At 42.1% G+C, this 16035-nt stretch overlaps 4 protein-coding genes and 1 pseudogene across 4 annotated transcripts; all 5 read right to left on the reverse strand.

The window, feature by feature from the left end:
* Positions 1 to 272: 272 nt before the first annotated feature.
* LOC130524011 (high choriolytic enzyme 1-like) lies at positions 273 to 1203 on the reverse strand (annotated as a pseudogene).
* Positions 1204 to 2669: 1466 nt separating this feature from the next.
* LOC130524187 (high choriolytic enzyme 1-like) lies at positions 2670 to 4528 on the reverse strand. The gene has a single exon (XM_057030039.1). It carries the CDS (start codon positions 3468 to 3470, stop codon positions 2682 to 2684), a length of 789 nt encoding a protein of 262 aa, XP_056886019.1. The 5' UTR covers positions 3471 to 4528; the 3' UTR covers positions 2670 to 2681.
* A 1155-nt stretch (positions 4529 to 5683) lies between these two features.
* On the reverse strand, positions 5684 to 6758 carry LOC130524188 (high choriolytic enzyme 1-like). Its single transcript, XM_057030040.1, has one exon. It carries the CDS (start codon positions 6756 to 6758, stop codon positions 5970 to 5972), a length of 789 nt encoding a protein of 262 aa, XP_056886020.1. The 3' UTR covers positions 5684 to 5969.
* Positions 6759 to 10310: 3552 nt separating this feature from the next.
* Positions 10311 to 11097, reverse strand: LOC130524214 (high choriolytic enzyme 1-like). Its single transcript, XM_057030125.1, is given in 2 exon segments — positions 10311 to 10377; positions 10379 to 11097. Coding segments are annotated over 2 exon segments (786 nt in total).
* Positions 11098 to 14442: 3345 nt separating this feature from the next.
* On the reverse strand, positions 14443 to 16024 carry LOC130524698 (high choriolytic enzyme 1-like). Its single transcript, XM_057031038.1, has one exon. It carries the CDS (start codon positions 15361 to 15363, stop codon positions 14575 to 14577), a length of 789 nt encoding a protein of 262 aa, XP_056887018.1. The 5' UTR covers positions 15364 to 16024; the 3' UTR covers positions 14443 to 14574.
* Positions 16025 to 16035: the final 11 nt, after the last annotated feature.

Raw genomic sequence — 16035 nt, forward strand, 5'->3', positions numbered from 1 at the left:
GAGTGAAATACTATATGTGAGTAGATGGAGGAAGATCAGACATGGTACTGGAGGAGATTCAACAAAGATGTAGGTGGATCTTCAGCATTTATTTGCCATTAGAAAGGGATGAAGGGAAAAAACTTATTTGCTATTACTCTAAATTGCACAGATTGTAGTGGAATAGCATTTGGGATTGTAAGAAAATGTTATCCGTTTCACTACCTTCATACTCATTAATTTAAAGTTTTGTAGAAGTACAAATACAGGCAAAAGAAGAAAGAATGTGCTAAAACTCAACTTTATTCTGCAGGATTTGCATTGATTTAACTAAAGAATCTACAACAGATCAATAGTAAACATGTCATAGTTTAGTAGAATTAAAGGTGGGACATAATTTCATTTGTGTTGGATGAGAACTTTGTCTTCAGCAGCCATAGAGCAGATTGACCCTCTGGATGTCCCAATAGGACATGCCGTCCCTTTGGCCAATCTGAACATAGGGGTCTGGGATTGGGGTGATGGTTTCCACACCATTATACATACTGAAGGCTGTTCTTCCATAGTGCATGATGGAGCCATAGTCATATGGAGTGTTCAGGTTGTTGGTGTCCTGCAGGTAAAAGTTGAAGGCCATATCGGAGTAGATGTTTTCCCAATTGATCCTGACGTAGTAGTCGCGGTCACTTCTGGTCTGCTCGTGTTGGAAACCCAGAGCGTGCATGATTTCGTGCTGAACGACTCCATAGTAGACACAGCCCTGTCTGTTGATAGAAAGCACCTGTCCGTACCCCTCTTTACCCAGAGAGGAGTAACATCCGTCTCCATTCTCCACCATGATGTAGTCGTACTCATTGGTCCTGGGCACGAAGCGGATGCAGGTGGTGCTGTGGAAGGACTGTATGGCATTTTCAATAATCTGCCTCTCCCAGTCGTCATACACATTGCTAATGGTGTAGGGGATGACCACCAAGCCGTTGGAGCTTTTTGGCCACAGACAGCTCTGGGACCAACACTTCATGGCATTTCAGCTTTTAGGTGCCACTAAGTCTCCTTCCAGCAGGAACAATAACTTGAACTACATAATTACTGACTATCAGCTTTCTCAAAGAGGACGGTCTGAAGTCTAATCTGATAGTAAAGATAGGGTCAGCCTGACGTACCTGGACAGGGAGCTGGTTCCACAACAGGGGGGCCTGGTAGCTGAATGTTCGGCCCCCCCATTCTACCTCTAGAGACTCTGGGGACCACAAGTAAACCAGCATTCTGAGAGCGGAGCGGTCTATTTGGATGATAAAGTGTCACTAGCTCCTCCAGGTTGGATGGAGCTAGGCCTCTGAGGACCTTGTAGGTCAGAAGAAGGATTTTAAAAATATTGCAGTTTTATTAGGCAGCCAATGAAGAGAATCCAGTTTAGGAGTTATGTGATCTCTTTTGTCAATACCTGTCAGATCTCTAGCTGCAGCATTTTGGATCAGGTGGAGGCTTCTCAAAGAGTTGTTTGGACATCCTGATAATATTGAATTCCAGTAGTTCAGTCTGGAAGTAACGAATGCATGGAGTAATCTTTCAGCATCATGCCGCGTCAGTAATTTCCTAATCATTTCCTAAGCGAGGACTAACGTTGTGGATGGAGTAGTGATGGTGAGAGCAGCTGAATCATGAATCAGCTGATGTTCATATATGGATTTCTGTGTGAGGCCAAACCAAGAGGATTGCAGTAGCCCAGGGAAGAAGTGACAAGGCTGGGAATGAGGATGGAAATGGTATGGGGGTGAGAGAAGGGCTCAAGGAATTAATTTTACCTCAGTGGATGTATTCAAACCTGATGATGTTATTGATATGGGAATTAAAAAAAATAAGAGCACTGTTGAGGATGACACCCAAATTTTTTACCATGGAGTTTGAGGAAGGCAGTCAAATTGTCAACACCTAAAGACAAATTATATGTTTTGGTTTCTATTGATTTTGAACCAATGAGGAGAATGTTCATTTTATCACTTTTTAATTTGAAAAAGATAAAAGACAACAAGGAATCAATGTCTTCTACAGAGTCAGTTAATGAAGACGGAACGAAGGTGATATTGAGTTTGCTTATGTGGTTGAGTTGGTCAGTATCTTTTAGAATTATGATCATCACTGCAGTCTAAAAGGATAAAAGAAGCATCCCAGTGGTGACAGAAGAATGGATGATGACAAAGACAAAGACAAAGGGGGCACAGAGGGAAGGCAGGCTTCTGCCAGAACAAGTGGAAGCAAGTTCAGATGAGATTTCAAAGAGTCAGGTGGTTCAAGGAGTGAAATACTGTATGTGAGTAGATGGAGGAAGATCAGACATGGTACTGGAGGAGATTCAACAAAGATGTAGGTGGATCTTCAGCATTTATTTGCCATTAGAAAGGGGTGAAGGGAAAAAAACTTATTTACTATTACTCTAAATTGCACAGATTGTAGTGGAATAGCATTTGGGATTGTAAGAAAATGTTATCTGTTTCGCTACCTTCGTACTCATTATTTTAAAGTTTTCTAGAAGTACAAATACAGGCAAAAGAAGAAATAATGTGATCAAACTCAACTTTATTCTCCAGGATTTGCATTGATTTAACTAAAGGATCTACAACAGAGCAATCGTAAACATATCATAGTTTAGTAGAATTAAAAGTGGGACATAATTTCATTTGCGTTGGATGAGAACTTTGTCTTCAGCAGCGATAGAGCAGTTTGACCCTCTGGATGTCCCAATAGGACATGCCTTCCCTTTGGCCAATCTTTACATTGCGGTCTGGGATTGGGGTGATGGTTTCCACACCATTATACATACTGAAGGCTGTTCTTCCATAGTGCATGATGGAGCCATAGTCATATGGAGTGTTCAGGTTGTTGGTGTCCTGCAGGTAAAAGTTGAAGGCCATATTGGAGTAGATGTTTTCCCAATTGATCCTGACGTAGTAGTCGCGGTCACTTCTGGTCTGCTCGTGTTGGAAACCCAGAGCGTGCATGATTTCGTGCTGAACGACTCCATAGTAGACACAGCCCTGTCTGTTGATAGAAAGCACCTGTCCGTACCCCTCTTTACCCAGAGAGGAGTAACATCCGTCTCCATTCTCCACCATGATGTAGTCGTACTCATTGGTCCTGGGCACAAAGCGGATGCAGGTGGTGCGGTGGAAGGACTGCATGGCATTTTCAATAATCTGCCTCTCCCAGTCTTGATACACATAGCTAATGGTGTAGGGGATGACCACCAAGCCGTTGGAGCTTTTTGGCCACAGACAGCTCTGGGACCAACACTTCATGGCATTTCGGCTTTTAGGTGCCACTAAGTCTCCTTCCAGCAGGATCTGTTTGCTGCCATTGTTAGAGGAAAGAATTCTGGTGCTGATGTCAACGGGCGCCTCTTCATCCACTGCTTTGCTTCCTTCCTCTTTGACAGGTTGTGCCTGAGAGAGGCCCAGTAGAAGCAGCAGCAGCAGACTGACATAGGGAGTCATCTTCAAGGTGGTTCAGGTGGCTGTGGAGCTTCTGTAGGTAGCAGATGTGGAGAGACTGCTTGAAGCTTGATGTGCTGTTCAGGTCAGGCCAGAGTTTTTATACTCTCCTCTACAGGTGTGTCTCCTGGAGGATTATGGGATGCGATCTTTACAGTAAGGCCTGAATACACCTTTTAGGAGGACTTTTCTGGTCCAACATGTTTGGTTATCCGGAGTGATCATGAACACAGTTGGTTTTCTGGGTTGGACATGTTTTGTGAGCATTATGTGTTTTTTCAGGTACTTGGGTTGCACCCAGTTTTTATTTGCCTTCAGTGAAATATTTACATTAATCCAAACAAATAAATGTCAAAAATACAGACATTTCTATTTCATTGTCACAGTGCTTTCAAAGAGTTAAGCCACATATGATGTCAATGAGATGAGATTTAGAGTTTTTCTTCAAATTGCTGATCTCAGTTGATAAGGTCACCATAGTAATTAGCACTAACATGTTAAAGCTAAGGATTTAAGTGTCCTGATTTAGAATAAGCAACACTTCAGCATAAAAAATAAGATGTTTCAATAGTTGGCTGTGTAAACCTTGTCAGAAGACCTTTTTTTCATCTTTTCAGGTTTTCCATCCCTACTGCTGTACATAGATCCAAAGAGAGGAGAGGAGAGGAGAGGAGAGGAGAGGAGAGGAGAGGAGAGGAGAGGAGAGGAGAGGAGAGGAGAGGAGAGGCAGCCATGAACCATTGGGGTGACAGAGGCCTGTCAGGTGATCATGTTTCTGGACCCCGGCAGACTCGACCTCAAGCAGCATAGCTACGACGTTAATCTAATAATTACCCGCTAAATATGATAATTAGTCTGACTAGAACAATAACTTGAACTACATAATTACTGACTATCACCTTTCTCAAAGAGGACGGTCTGAAGTCTAATCTGATAGTAAAGATAGGGTCAGCCTGACGTACCTGGACAGGGAGCTGGTTCCACAACAGGGGGGCCTGGAAGCTGAATGTTTGCCACCCCCCGCCCCATTCTACCTCTAGAGACTCTGGGGACCACAAGTAAACCAGCATTCTGAGAGCAGAGCGGTCTATTTGGATGATAAAGTGTCACTAGCTCCTCCAGGTTGGATGGAGCTAGGCCTCTGAGGACCTTGTAGGTCAGAAGAAGGATTTTAAAAATATTGCAGTTTTATTAGGCAGCCAATGAAGAGAATCCAGTACAGGAGTTATGTGATCTCTTTTGTCAATACCTGTCAGAACTCTAGCTGCAGCATTTTGGATCAGGTGGAGGCTTCTCAAAGAATTGTTTGGACATCCTGATAATATTGAATTCCAGTAGTTCAATCTGGAAGTAACAAATGCATGGAGTAATCTTTCAGCATCATGCCGCGTCAGTAATTTCCTAATCATTTCCTAAGCGAGGACTAACGTTGTGGATGGAGTAGTGATGGTGAGGGCAGCTGAATTATGAATCAGCTGATGTTCATATATGGATTTCTGTGTGAGACCAAACCAAGAGGATTGCAGTACCCAGGGAAGAAGTGACAAGGTTTGGAATGAGGATAGAAATGGTATGGGGGTGAGAGAAGGGCTCAAGGAATTCATTTTACCTGAGTGGATGTATTCAAACCTGGTGATGTTATTGATATGGGAATAAAAAAAATAAGAGCACTGTTGAGGATGACACCCAAATTTTTAACCATGGAGTTTGAGGAAGGCAGTCAAGTTGTCAACACCTAAAGACAAATATATGTTTTGGTTTCTATTGATTTTGAACCAATGAGGAGAATGTTCATTTTATCACTTTTTAATTTGAAAAAGATAAAAACAACAAGGAATCAATGTCTTCTACAGAGTCAGTTAATGAAGACGGAGCGAAGGTGATATTGAGTTTGCTTATGTGGTTGAGTTGGTCAGTATTTTTTAGAATTATGATCATCACTGCAGTCTAAAAGGATAAAATAATCATCCCAGTGGTGACAGAAGAATGGATGATGACAAAGACAAAGACAAAGGGGGCACAGAGGGAAGGCAGGCTTCTGCTAGAACTAGCGGAAGCAAGTTCAGATGAGATTTCAAAGAGTCAGGTGGTTCAAGGAGTGAAATACTATATGTGAGTAGATGGAGGAAGATCAGACATGGTACTGGAGGAGATTCAACAAAGATGTAGGTGGATCTTCAGCATATTTGCATTAGAAAGGGATAAAGGAAAAAAAAAACTTATTTGCTATTACTCTAAATTGCACAGATTGTAGTGGAATAGCATTTGGGATTGTAAGAAAATGTTATCTGTTTCGCTACCTTCGGACTCATTATTTTAAAGTTTTCTAGAAGTACAAATACAGGCAAAAGAAGAAATAATGTGCTCAAACTCAACTTTATTCTGCAGGATTTGCATTGATTTAACTAAAGAATCTACAACAGATCAATAGTAAACATGTCATAGTTTAGTAGAATTAAAGGTGGGACATAATTTCATTTGTGTTGGATGAGAACTTTGTCTTTAGCAGCCATAGAGCAGATTGACCCTCTGGATGTCCCAATAGGACATGCCTTCCCTTTGGCCAATCTGAACATAGGGGTCTGGGATTGGGGTGATGGTTTCCACACCATTATACATACTGAAGGCTGTTCTTCCATAGTGCATGATGGAGCCATAGTCATATGGAGTGTTCAGGTTGTTGGTGTCCTGCAGGTAAAAGTTGAAGGCCATATCGGAGTAGATGTTTTCCCAATTGATCCTGACGTAGTAGTCGCGGTCACTTCTGGTCTGCTCGTGTTGGAAACCCAGAGCGTGCATGATTTCGTGCTGAACGACTCCATAGTAGACACAGCCCTGTCTGTTGATAGAAAGCACCTGTCCGTACCCCTCTTTACCCAGAGAGGAGTAACATCCGTCTCCATTCTCCACCATGATGTAGTCGTACTCATTGGTCCTGGGCACGAAGCGGATGCAGGTGGTGCTGTGGAAGGACTGCATGGCATATTCAATAGTGTCCCTCTCCCAGTTGTCATACACATTGCTAATGGTGTAGGGGATGACCACCAAGCCGTTGGAACCTTTTGGCCACAGACAGCTCTGGGACCAACACTTCATGGCATTTCGGCTTTTAGGTGCCACTAAGTCTCCTTCCAGCAGGATCTGTTTGCTGCCATTGTTAGAGGAAAGAATTCTGGTGCTGATGTCAACGGGCGCCTCTTCATCCACTGCGTTGCTTCCTTCCTCTTTGACAGGTTGTGCCTGAGAGAGGCCGAGTAGAAGCAGCAGCAGCAGACTGACATAGGGAGTCATAGGAGTCAGAGTCTGTGAGCGGTAGGATTCAAGTGAGGTGGAGCTTCTGTAGGTAGTCAGATGTGGAGAGACTGCTTGACAGCTTGATGTGCATGCTTCAGGTTCAGGCCAGAGTTTTTATCCTCCTCTACAGGTGTGTCTCCTGGAGGATTATGGGATGCGATCTCTACAGTAAGGCCTGAATAACCTTTTAGGAGGACTTTTTGGTCCAACGTGTTTGGTTATCCGTGTCAGTGATCATAACACAGTTGTTTTCTGGGTTGGACATGTTTTGTGAGCATTATGTGTTTTTTCAGGTACTTGGGTTGCACCCAGTTTGTATTTGCCTTCAGTGAAATATTTACATTAATCCAAACAAATAAATGTCAAAAATACAGACATTTCTACTTCATTGTCCTATTGCTTTCAAAGAGTTAAGCCACATATGATGTCAATGAGATGAGATTTAGAGTTTTTCTTCAAATTGCTGATCTCAGTTGATAAGGTCACCATAGTAATTAGCACTAACATGTTAAAGCTAAGGATTTAAGTGTCCTGATTTAGAATAAGCAACACTTCAGCATAAAAAATAAGATGTTTCAATAGTTGGCTGTGTAAACCTTGTCAGAATCGTTTTTTTATCTTTTCAGGATTTTTAATCTTTTATTTGTTTCCAGCAGATCTCATACATTAACTCAATTTCAATTTCCCAAGTAACACTTTACTACTATCCTGAACATCAACAGATGGAAGTACATGTAACCTATAATAATGCACTTTTTCTACAGGCATCATTCTGGACCCACTCAAGGACCCTAAACAACAAATGCAATGAGGTCAAAATGCACAATTAAATAATTGAGAAATAAAAAAAATTCAACCCAATGAAAAATTAAAATTACACAACACAATTCTTATTTCAGGGAGAAGGCCATATTTAGCAAAAAATGGTGAAATTATATTTGAAGAGAGAGGGAATCAGATGATGTTTATGAACCACAAATGCAATGAGGTCCAGAGTGGAGAAGAAGAGCAGCTGAATGCTCTGTTCTCCATTGTGAAGAGACGGGCAGAGGGGACAGCCCAGTGGATGGAGACAGGATATCTGAGTGTGTGAGAGAGGGAGTGGCAACATAAAATATATCAGAAAGATAAGGAGGTTTGAGGTTGTTGATGGCCACAAATCAATCAATCAATCAATCAATCAATCAATCAATCAATCAATCAATCAATCAATCAATCAATCAATCAATCAATCAATATTTATTGAGCATCTGTTACAATCAATATTGTTTCTAGGTGCTTTCCAGAAACCCAGGGCCTGACCTCCAACAAACAACAGTGGCAAGGAAAAACTCCCCTTTAAGTGGAAGAAACCTTGAGCAGGACCAGGCACATTTTGGGGGAGGATCCTCCTGCTGAAGGGGGGGTGGGCAGAGGAGGAAGATAAGGGGGGAGGACAGGTAGAGGAGAGAATAGGCAGAGATCATTCAAATGCATTAATTATAGCAAACCTCTGGTATAGGATTTGCGTACGTCAGAGGGGTCAGAGGTCAGCAGGTCAGCACACAGCTATGAAGTTGTTGATACCTGTAAATAGATCCAGAGAGAGGAAAGGAGAGGAGAGGAGAGAAAAGGAGGAAGAGGAGAGGAGAGAGGAGAGGAGAGAAGAGGAGAGGAGAGGAGAGGAGAGGAGAGGAGAGGAGAGGAGAGGAGAGGCAACTATGACCGAGCAGGGTGACAGAGGCCTGTCAGGTGATCACGTTTCTGGACCCCGGCAGCTACGACCTCAAGCAGCATAGCTAAGACATTAACCTAATACTTAGACAACCCTCTAAATATGATAATTAGTCTGACTATAATAATAACTTGAACTACAGAATTAGTAACAATAAGATTTATCTAAGAGGAAGGTTTTAAGTCTAATCTTAAAAGTAGAGATGGAGTCAGCCTCACGTACCTGGACAGGGAGCTGGTTTCATAGCAGGGGGCCTGGTAGCTAAATGCTCGGCCCCCTATTCTACCTCTAGAGACTCCGGGGACCACTAGTAGACCAGCATTCTGAGAGCAGAGCGGTCTATTGGGCTGGTAAGGTGTCACTAGCTCCTCCAGGTTGGATGGAGCTAGGCCTCTGAGGACCTTGTAGGTCAAAAGAAATTTTTTTTAAATTATTGCAGATTTGTTAGGCAGCCAATGAAGAGAATCCAGTACAGGAGTAATGTGATCTCTTTTGTAAAAACTTGTCAGAACTGTGGCTGCAGCATTTTGGATCAGCTGGAGGCTTCTCAAAGAATCGTTTGGACATCTTGATAATATTGAATTCCACTAGTTCAGCCTGGAAGTAACAAATGCATGGAGTAATCTTTCAGCATCATGCCGCGTCAGTAATTTCCTAATCATTTCCTAAGCGAGGACTAACGTTGTGGATGGAGTAGTGATGGTGAGGGCAGCTGAATTATGAATCAGCTGATGTTCATATATGGATTTCTGTGTGAGACCAAACCAAGTGGATTGCAGTACCCAGGGAAGAAGTGACAAGGTTGGGAATGAGGATATAAATGGTATGGGGTGAGAGAAGGGCTCAAGGAATTAATTTTACTTGAGTGGATGTATTCAAACCTGGTGATGTTATTGATATGGGAATAAAAAAATAAGAGCACTGTTGAGGATGACACCCAAATTTTTAATGATGGAGTGGGAAGAAGGCAGTCAAGTTGTCAACACCTAAAGACAAATGATATGTTTTGGTTTGTATTGATTTTGAACCAATGAGGAGAATGTTCATTTTATCACTTTTTAATTTGAAAAAGATAAAAGACAACAAGGAATCAATGTCTTCTACAGAGTCAGTTAATGATGACGAGGGAAGGTGATATTGAGTTTGCTTATGTGGTTGAGTTGGGTGTTATCTGCATATCGGTAAACGCTGATGTTGAAAGTGCAGAACATATTTCTGAGGGGAAGGAAGTAAATAACAAAAAGGAGTCCCTGAACAGAGCCCTGTGGCACAACTAAAGTGACAGTAGAAGGCTGGGATGTGAAGGATTGGAGCTGGATGAAAAACAGGTCTAATGGAGAGTTGGTGGAAATCAATCCATTGAGGGGGTGATGGAACATATGTTGTCAAAGACTGCGATCTAGTCAGGGAGTATGAGAATGGTGAATAAATCGGAATCAGCTACCATGAGGGGACTATTGGTAATTTTAACAAGTCCAGTTTCTCTGCTGTGGAGGAGGCATATTCCAAACTGCATCTGTTTGTACAAGTTGTTGTGAGATAAGAATAAAGTTGGATAGCTCCGGTGTCCCAACCTCTTTGTTAATGAAGGATAGATTAAAAATAGGACGGAGATAACTGATTGACATTATTATTATACTGACATTATTTTAAAGTTTTCTAGAAGTACAAATACAGACAAAAAAGAAAGAATGTGCTCAAACTCAACTTTATTCTGCAGGATTTGCATTGATTTAACTAAAGAATCTACAACAGTTTAATAGTAAACATGTCATAGTTTAGTAGAATTAAAGGTGGGGACATAATTTCATTTGTGTTGGATGAGAACTTTGTCTTTAGCAGCCATAGAGCAGATTGACCCTCTGGATGTCCCAATAGGACATGCCTTCCCTTTGGCCAATCAATATGGGGGTCTGGGATTGGGGTGATGGTTTCCACACCATTATACATACTGAAGGCTGTTCTTCCATAGTGCATGATGGAGCCATAGTCATATGGAGTGTTCAGGTTGTTGGTGTCCTGCAGGTAAAAGTTGAAGGCCATATCGGAGTAGATGTTTTCCCAATTGATCCTGACGTAGTAGTCGCGGTCACTCCTGGTCTGCTCGTGTTGGAAACCCAGAGCGTGCATGATTTCGTGCTGAACGACTCCATAGTAGACACAGCCCTGTCTGTTGATAGAAAGCACCTGTCCGTACCCCTCTTTACCCAGAGAGGAGTAACATCCGTCTCCATTCTCCACCATGATGTAGTCGTACTCATTGGTCCTGGGCACGAAGCGGATGCAGGTGGTGCTGTGGAAGGACTGCATGGCATTTTCAATAATCTGCCTCTCCCAGCCGTCATACACATTGCTAATGGTGTAGGGGATGACCACCAAGCCGTTGGAACCTTTTGGCCACAGACAGCTCTGGGACCAACACTTCATGGCATTTCGGCTTTTAGGTGCCACTAAGTCTCCTTCCAGCAGGATCTGTTTGCTGCCATTGTTAGAGGAAAGAATTCTGGTGCTGATGTCAACGGGCGCCTCTTCATCCACTGCTTTGCTTCCTTCCTCTTTGACAGGTTGTGCCTGAGAGAGGCCGAGGAGAAGCAGCAGCAGCAGACTGACGTAGGGAGTCATCTTCAAGGTGGTTCAGGTGGCTGTGGAGCTTCTGTAGGTAGCAGATGTGGAGAGACTGCTTGAAGCTTGATGTGCTGTTCAGGTCAGGACAGAGTTTTTATACTCTCCTCTACAGGTGTGTCACCTGGAGGATTATGGGATGCGATCTCTACAGTAAGGCCTGAATACACCTTTTAGGAGGACTTTTCTGGTCCAACGTGTTTGGTTATCCGTAGTGATCATGAACACAGTTGGTTTTCTGGGTTGGACATGTTTTGTGAGCATTATTTGTTTTTTCAGGTACTCAGGTTGCACCCAGTTTATTTATGCCTTTAGTGAAATATTTACATTAATCCAAACAAATAAATGTCAAAAATACAGACATTTCTACTTCATTGTCCTATTGCTTTCAAAGAGTTAAGCCACATATGATGTCAATGAGATGAGATTTAGAGTTTTTCTTCAAATTGCTGATCTCAGTTGATAAGGTCACCATAGTAATTAGCACTAACATGTTAAAGCTAAGGATTTAAGTGTCCTGATTTAGAATAAGCAACACTTCAGCATAAAAAATAAGATGTTTCAATAGTTGGCTGCAAAAACCTTGTCAGAAGACCTTTTTTTCATCTTTTCAGGATTTTTAATCTTTTATTTGTTTCCAGCAGATCTCATACATTAACTCAATTTCAATTTCCCAAGTAACACTTTACTTCTATCCTGAACATCAACAGATGGAAGTACATGGAACTTATAATAATGCACTTTTTCTACAGGCATCATTCTGGACCCACTTAAGGACCCTAAACAACAAATGCAATGAGGTCAAAATGCACAATTAAATAATTGAGAAATAAAAAAAATTCAACCCAATGAAAAATTCAAATTACACAACACAATTATTATATCAGAGAGAAGGCCATATTTAGCAAAAAATGGTGAAATTATATTTGAAGAGAGGGAATCAGATGATGTTTATGAACCACAAATGCAATGAGGTCCAGAGTGGAGAAGAAGAGCAGCTGAATGCTCTCTTCTCCATTGTGAAGAGACGGGCAGAGAGGACAGCCCGGTGGATGGAGACAGGATATCTGAGTGTGTGAGAGAGGGAGTGGCAACATAAAATATATCAGAAAGATAAGGAGGTTTGAGGTTGTTGATGGCCACAAATCAATCAATCAATCAATCAATCAATCAATCAATCAATCAATCAATCAATCTTTATTTATTGAGCATCTGTTACAATCAATATTGTTTCTAGGTGCTTTCCAGAAACCCAGGGCCTGACCTCCAACAAACAACAGTGGCAAGGAAAAACTCCCCTTTAAGTGGAAGAAACCTTGAGCAGGACCAGGCACATTTTGGGGGGAGGATCCTCCTGCTGAAGGGGGGGTGGGCAGAGGAGGAAGATAAGGGGGGAGGACAGGTAGAGGAGAGAATAGGCAGAGATCATTCAAATGCATTAATTATAGCAAACCTCTGGTATAGGATTTGCGTACGTCAGAGGGGTCAGAGGTCAGCAGGTCAGCACACAGCTATGAAGTTGTTGATACCTGTAAATAGATCCAGAGAGAGGAGAGGAGAGGAGAGGAGAGGAGAGGAGAGAGGAGAGGAGAGGAGAGAGGGAGGAGGAGAGGAGAGGAGAGGCAACTATGACCGAGCAGGGCGACAGAGGCCTGTCAGGTGATCACATTTCTGGACCCCGGCAGCTACGACCTCAAGCAGCATAGCTAAGACATTAACCTTATACTTATACAACCCTGTAAATATGATAATTAGTCTGACTATAATAATAACTTGAACTACAGAATTAGTAACAATAAGATTTATCAAAGAGGAAGGTTTTAAGTCTAATCTTAAAAGTAGAGATGGAGTCAGCCTCCCGTACCTGGACAGGGAGCTGGTTTCATAGCAGGGGGGCCTGGTAGCTAAATGCTCAGCCCCCCATTCTACCTCTAGAGACTCTGGGGACCACTAGTAGACCAGCATTCTGAGAGCAGAGCGGTCTATTGGGCTGGTAAGGTGTCACTAGCTCCTCCAGGTAGGATGGAGCTAGGCCTCTGAGGACCTTGTAGGTCAAAAGAAAATTTTTTTAAATTATTGCAGATTTATTAGGCAGCCAATGAAGAGAATCCAGTACAGGAGTAATGTGATCTCTTTTGTAAAAACTTGTCCAAACTGTGGCTGCAGCATTTTGGATCAGCTGGAGGCTTCTCAAAGAATCGTTTGGACATCTTGATAATATTGAATTCCACTAGTTCAGCCTGGAAGTAACAAATGCATGGAGTAATCTTTCAGCATCATGCCGCGTCAGTAATTTCCTAATCATTTCCTAAGCGAGGACTAACGTTGTGGATGGAGTAGTGATGGTGAGGGCAGCTGAATTATGAATCAGCTGATGTTCATATATGGATTTCTGTGTGAGACCAAACCAAGTGGATTGCAGTACCCAGGGAAGAAGTGACAAGGTTGGGAATGAGGATATAAATGGTATGGGGGTGAGAGAAGGGCTCAAGGAATTAATTTTACTTGAGTGGATGTATTCAAACCTGGTGATGTTATTGATATGGGAATAAAAAAATAAGAGCACTGTTGAGGATGACACCCAAATTTTTAATGATGGAGTGGGAAGAAGGCAGTCAAGTTGTCAACACCTAAAGACAAATGATATGTTTTGGTTTGTATTGATTTTGAACCAATGAGGAGAATGTTCATTTTATCACTTTTTAATTTGAAAAAGATAAAAGACAACAAGGAATCAATGTCTTCTACAGAGTCAGTTAATGATGACGAGGGAAGGTGATATTGAGTTTGCTTATGTGGTTGAGTTTGGTGTTATCTGCATATCGGTAAACGCTGATGTTGAAAGTGCAGAACATATTTCTGAGGGAAGGAAGTAAATAACAAAAAGGAGTCCCTGAACAGAGCCCTGTGGCACAACTAAAGTGACAGTAGAAGGCTGGGATGTGAAGGATTGGAGCTGGATGAAAAACAGGTCTAATGGAGAGTTGGTGGAAATCAATCCATTGAGGGGGTGATGGAACATATGTTGTCAAAGACTGCGATCCAGTCAGGGAGTATGAGAATGGTGAATAAATCGGAATCAGCTACCATGAGGGGACTATTGGTAATTTTAACAAGTCCAGTTTCTCTGCTGTGGAGGAGGCATATTCCAAACTGCATCTGTTTGTACAAGTTGTTGTGAGATAAGAATAAAGTTGGATAGCGCCGGTGTCCCAACCTCTTTGTTAATGAAGGATAGATTAAAAATAGGACGGAGATAACTGATTGACATTATTATTATACTGACATTATTTTAAAGTTTTCTAGAAGTACAAATACAGACAAAAAAGAAAGAATGTGCTCAAACTCAACTTTATTCTGCAGGATTTGCATTGATTTAACTAAAGAATCTACAACAGTTTAATAGTAAACATGTCATAGTTTAGTAGAATTAAAGGTGGGACATAATTTCATTTGTGTTGGATGAGAACTTTGTCTTCAGCAGCCATAGAGCAGATTGACCCTCTGGATGTCCCAATAGGACATGCCTTCCCTTTGGCCAATCTGAACATAGGGGTCTGGGATTGGGGTGATGGTTTCCACACCATTATACATACTGAAGGCTGTTCTTCCATAGTGCATGATGGAGCCATAGTCATATGGAGTGTTCAGGTTGTTGGTGTCCTGCAGGTAAAAGTTGAAGGCCATATCGGAGTAGATGTTTTCCCAATTGATCCTGACGTAGTAGTCGCGGTCACTCCTGGTCTGCTCGTGTTGGAAACCCAGAGCGTGCATGATTTCGTGCTGAACGACTCCATAGTAGACACAGCCCTGTCTGTTGATAGAAAGCACCTGTCCGTACCCCTCTTTACCCAGAGAGGAGTAACATCCGTCTCCATTCTCCACCATGATGTAGTCGTACTCATTGGTCCTGGGCACGAAGCGGATGCAGGTGGTGCTGTGGAAGGACTGCATGGCATTTTCAATAATCTGCCTCTCCCAGCCGTCATACACATTGCTAATGGTGTAGGGGATGACCACCAAGCCGTTGGAACCTTTTGGCCACAGACAGCTCTGGGACCAACACTTCATGGCATTTCGGCTTTTAGGTGCCACTAAGTCTCCTTCCAGCAGGATCTGTTTGCTGCCATTGTTAGAGGAAAGAATTCTGGTGCTGATGTCAACGGGCGCCTCTTCATCCACTGCTTTGCTTCCTTCCTCTTTGACAGGTTGTGCCTGAGAGAGGCCGAGTAGAAGCAGCAGCAGCAGACTGACGTAGGGAGTCATCTTCAAGGTGGTTCAGGTGGCTGTGGAGCTTCTGTAGGTAGCAGATGTGGAGAGACTGCTTGAAGCTTGATGTGCTGTTCAGGTCAGGCCAGAGTTTTTATACTCTCCTCTACAGGTGTGTCACCTGGAGGATTATGGGATGCGATCTCTACAGTAAGGCCTGAATACACCTTTTAGGAGGACTTTTCTGGTCCAACGTGTTTGGTTATCCGTAGTGATCATGAACACAGTTGGTTTTCTGGGTTGGACTGCACCAAAGAACCCACATGCTTTCAGTTTATGTGTGGCCAGGTAAATCTTTAAAATAATCTTTAAAATATACAATTAAATGCTGAAAACATAAACATTTATCCTTTATAAATGTCATTCCATTTTTGCTTTTGAACAGTACTGCCAAATTTGATGTCAGTACGATGAGATTTAGACATTTGCTTCAACTTGTAGATCTCAGTTCATAACATCTTTATAGTAATTCGCACTAACACTCCAGCATTACATATCGGATGTCTCAGTAGTTGTCTGTGAAAACCTCTTTCAAGGCCTTTATATTTAAAGTTTTTCCAATATTTTCCATTAATGATCTCAGAACATTTTATTGCTTCATTGAACACAACAGATGAAAATTAATAGAAGTATGATAATAATATATTGTAGGCATCTTACTGGAAATTA

The sequence above is a fragment of the Takifugu flavidus genome, chromosome 4, assembly GCF_003711565.1.
Source record: "Takifugu flavidus isolate HTHZ2018 chromosome 4, ASM371156v2, whole genome shotgun sequence".
In the NCBI taxonomy this organism is placed as follows: domain Eukaryota; kingdom Metazoa; phylum Chordata; class Actinopteri; order Tetraodontiformes; family Tetraodontidae; genus Takifugu; species Takifugu flavidus.